This window comes from Mesitornis unicolor, unplaced genomic scaffold, assembly GCF_000695765.1.
Source record: "Mesitornis unicolor isolate BGI_N332 unplaced genomic scaffold, ASM69576v1 scaffold11688, whole genome shotgun sequence".
NCBI classification, from domain to species: Eukaryota; Metazoa; Chordata; class Aves; order Mesitornithiformes; family Mesitornithidae; genus Mesitornis; species Mesitornis unicolor.
In genome coordinates, this window is record NW_010202622.1 from 30,653 (window position 1) to 32,100 (window position 1,448).

Consider the following 1,448-nt stretch of genomic DNA (forward strand, 5'->3'; position numbering starts at 1 on the left):
TGGAAAGCACTGCATACATGGGCTCTTCAGTAAATGTAGCCAACAAATCAATACAGAAAACAACTCTAGACCATATTGGAAAGCTCTGGAAATCAGTTGCTTGACAAGGACTTTCACTACCCATTTAGCGCAGGGCTTACTCAAGACTGGCTGCTTCAGGCTTACAACAATAAACTTTAGGGCGCTCTCAAAGCAGACAGATACCTCTTCTAGAACCTCCAGGCAGGTACACAGAGATACAAATCTCTAACTCTGCAATGGCCCAACCCAAGATGAAGACAAGGGTAGGAAAGAGGTTATCAGAAATTCAGTATTGAACCAGGATATACTCAGCAATGGCAGTTTACTGCAGTTTTACAAAAGCCTGCAGTGATGGTGCAGGCTGCCACCATCATTGGGAATTGCTATGGGAACGACTGTGAGGAAGCCTACATAAAAAAAGAAAATTGATAGTTAATTTTTAAAGAATATATAAAAAGAGGTTGAAATACATTAGCCAGATTATCAGCCAGCAATCAGAATGAACTGCAGAGCAAAAATGCAGCTGTCTACTTTTCAATACTCTTAATCTCCATCTACAAAACACAAATATGAAAACTGTACTTTTTGGCTTTGTTTTTGTATGTTCAGACTTACTCAGTTGAATTAGAACGTGGCCTAAATCTTTTGCCTCTGACTTTCTTTCTGTTGCCTCCTATATTACCTGAAAGAAATCAAAGGATAAAGACAGACAGTAAAACAACTTGAAACTCACCTGCGTCCCATGCCAAACTGTATATTCTTCTTGCAGCCTCAGCAAAAGAGTCACTTCCTCATTAGCTTTAGCCATTTAAAAATCACTGGTCAGTCTCTCTTGATTTAACTCAGACCAGGTAAACTTGACACTTAGGTGATCTTTCTCTACTTTTTGCTGCAACTGTCCAGAGCAAAATCTCTTTAATTTCAGCTTCCATTTGAGAAAATCACTATACTCCAAGAAAAACACTAAACACTGCCTGATAAAAATCAGAGAAGCTGGCAAGAGTGAATAGACCTCTTCCTTTTTTTTCCGTTAGCTCACACCGGAGGAATGGAAGAAACTAAACATCATTTCTATGTGTCAAACTATTATGCAAAAAAGGTACCTGTGTAGGGTGCTGCTAAATCCCAATTCCAGGTTAATAACTACTAGCATAATTTTAAGGAGTCATGCTGCTGTCCTAAGATCAGCTAAACTTTCAGCAGAGCAGCAATGGCCCAGAGCCTGGTTTCCACTGTGGCTAGCACAGAGGTTCACACTTACCTTGCCAAGAATTACTCCTAGGCCTCCCATTTTCACAAATGTCTGAAATATGTTTTGTGTCTGGGATCCTTTCACTCCAGGAATGAGATAATCCATTTGACCTGGAATAGGAGGGCTCAGATGCGGTTATTGTTAAGGGTATTGTCTTACATCAATGTTAGCTCAG

At 40.0% G+C, this 1,448-nt stretch overlaps 1 protein-coding gene across 1 annotated transcript in view; it reads right to left on the minus strand.

Moving 5' to 3' along the window:
• The window catches only part of ADAM22 (ADAM metallopeptidase domain 22), a 111,264-nt gene that overhangs the window by 13,584 nt on the left and 96,232 nt on the right, over nt 1-1,448 (minus strand). The window contains exons 27-28 of the mRNA XM_010190458.1: nt 1,283-1,383; nt 637-703 (exon numbers count right to left, since the gene is read on the minus strand). Of these exons, the coding sequence (XP_010188760.1) occupies nt 637-703; nt 1,283-1,383 (168 nt within the window). The remainder of the gene's footprint in view (nt 1-636; nt 704-1,282; nt 1,384-1,448) is intronic.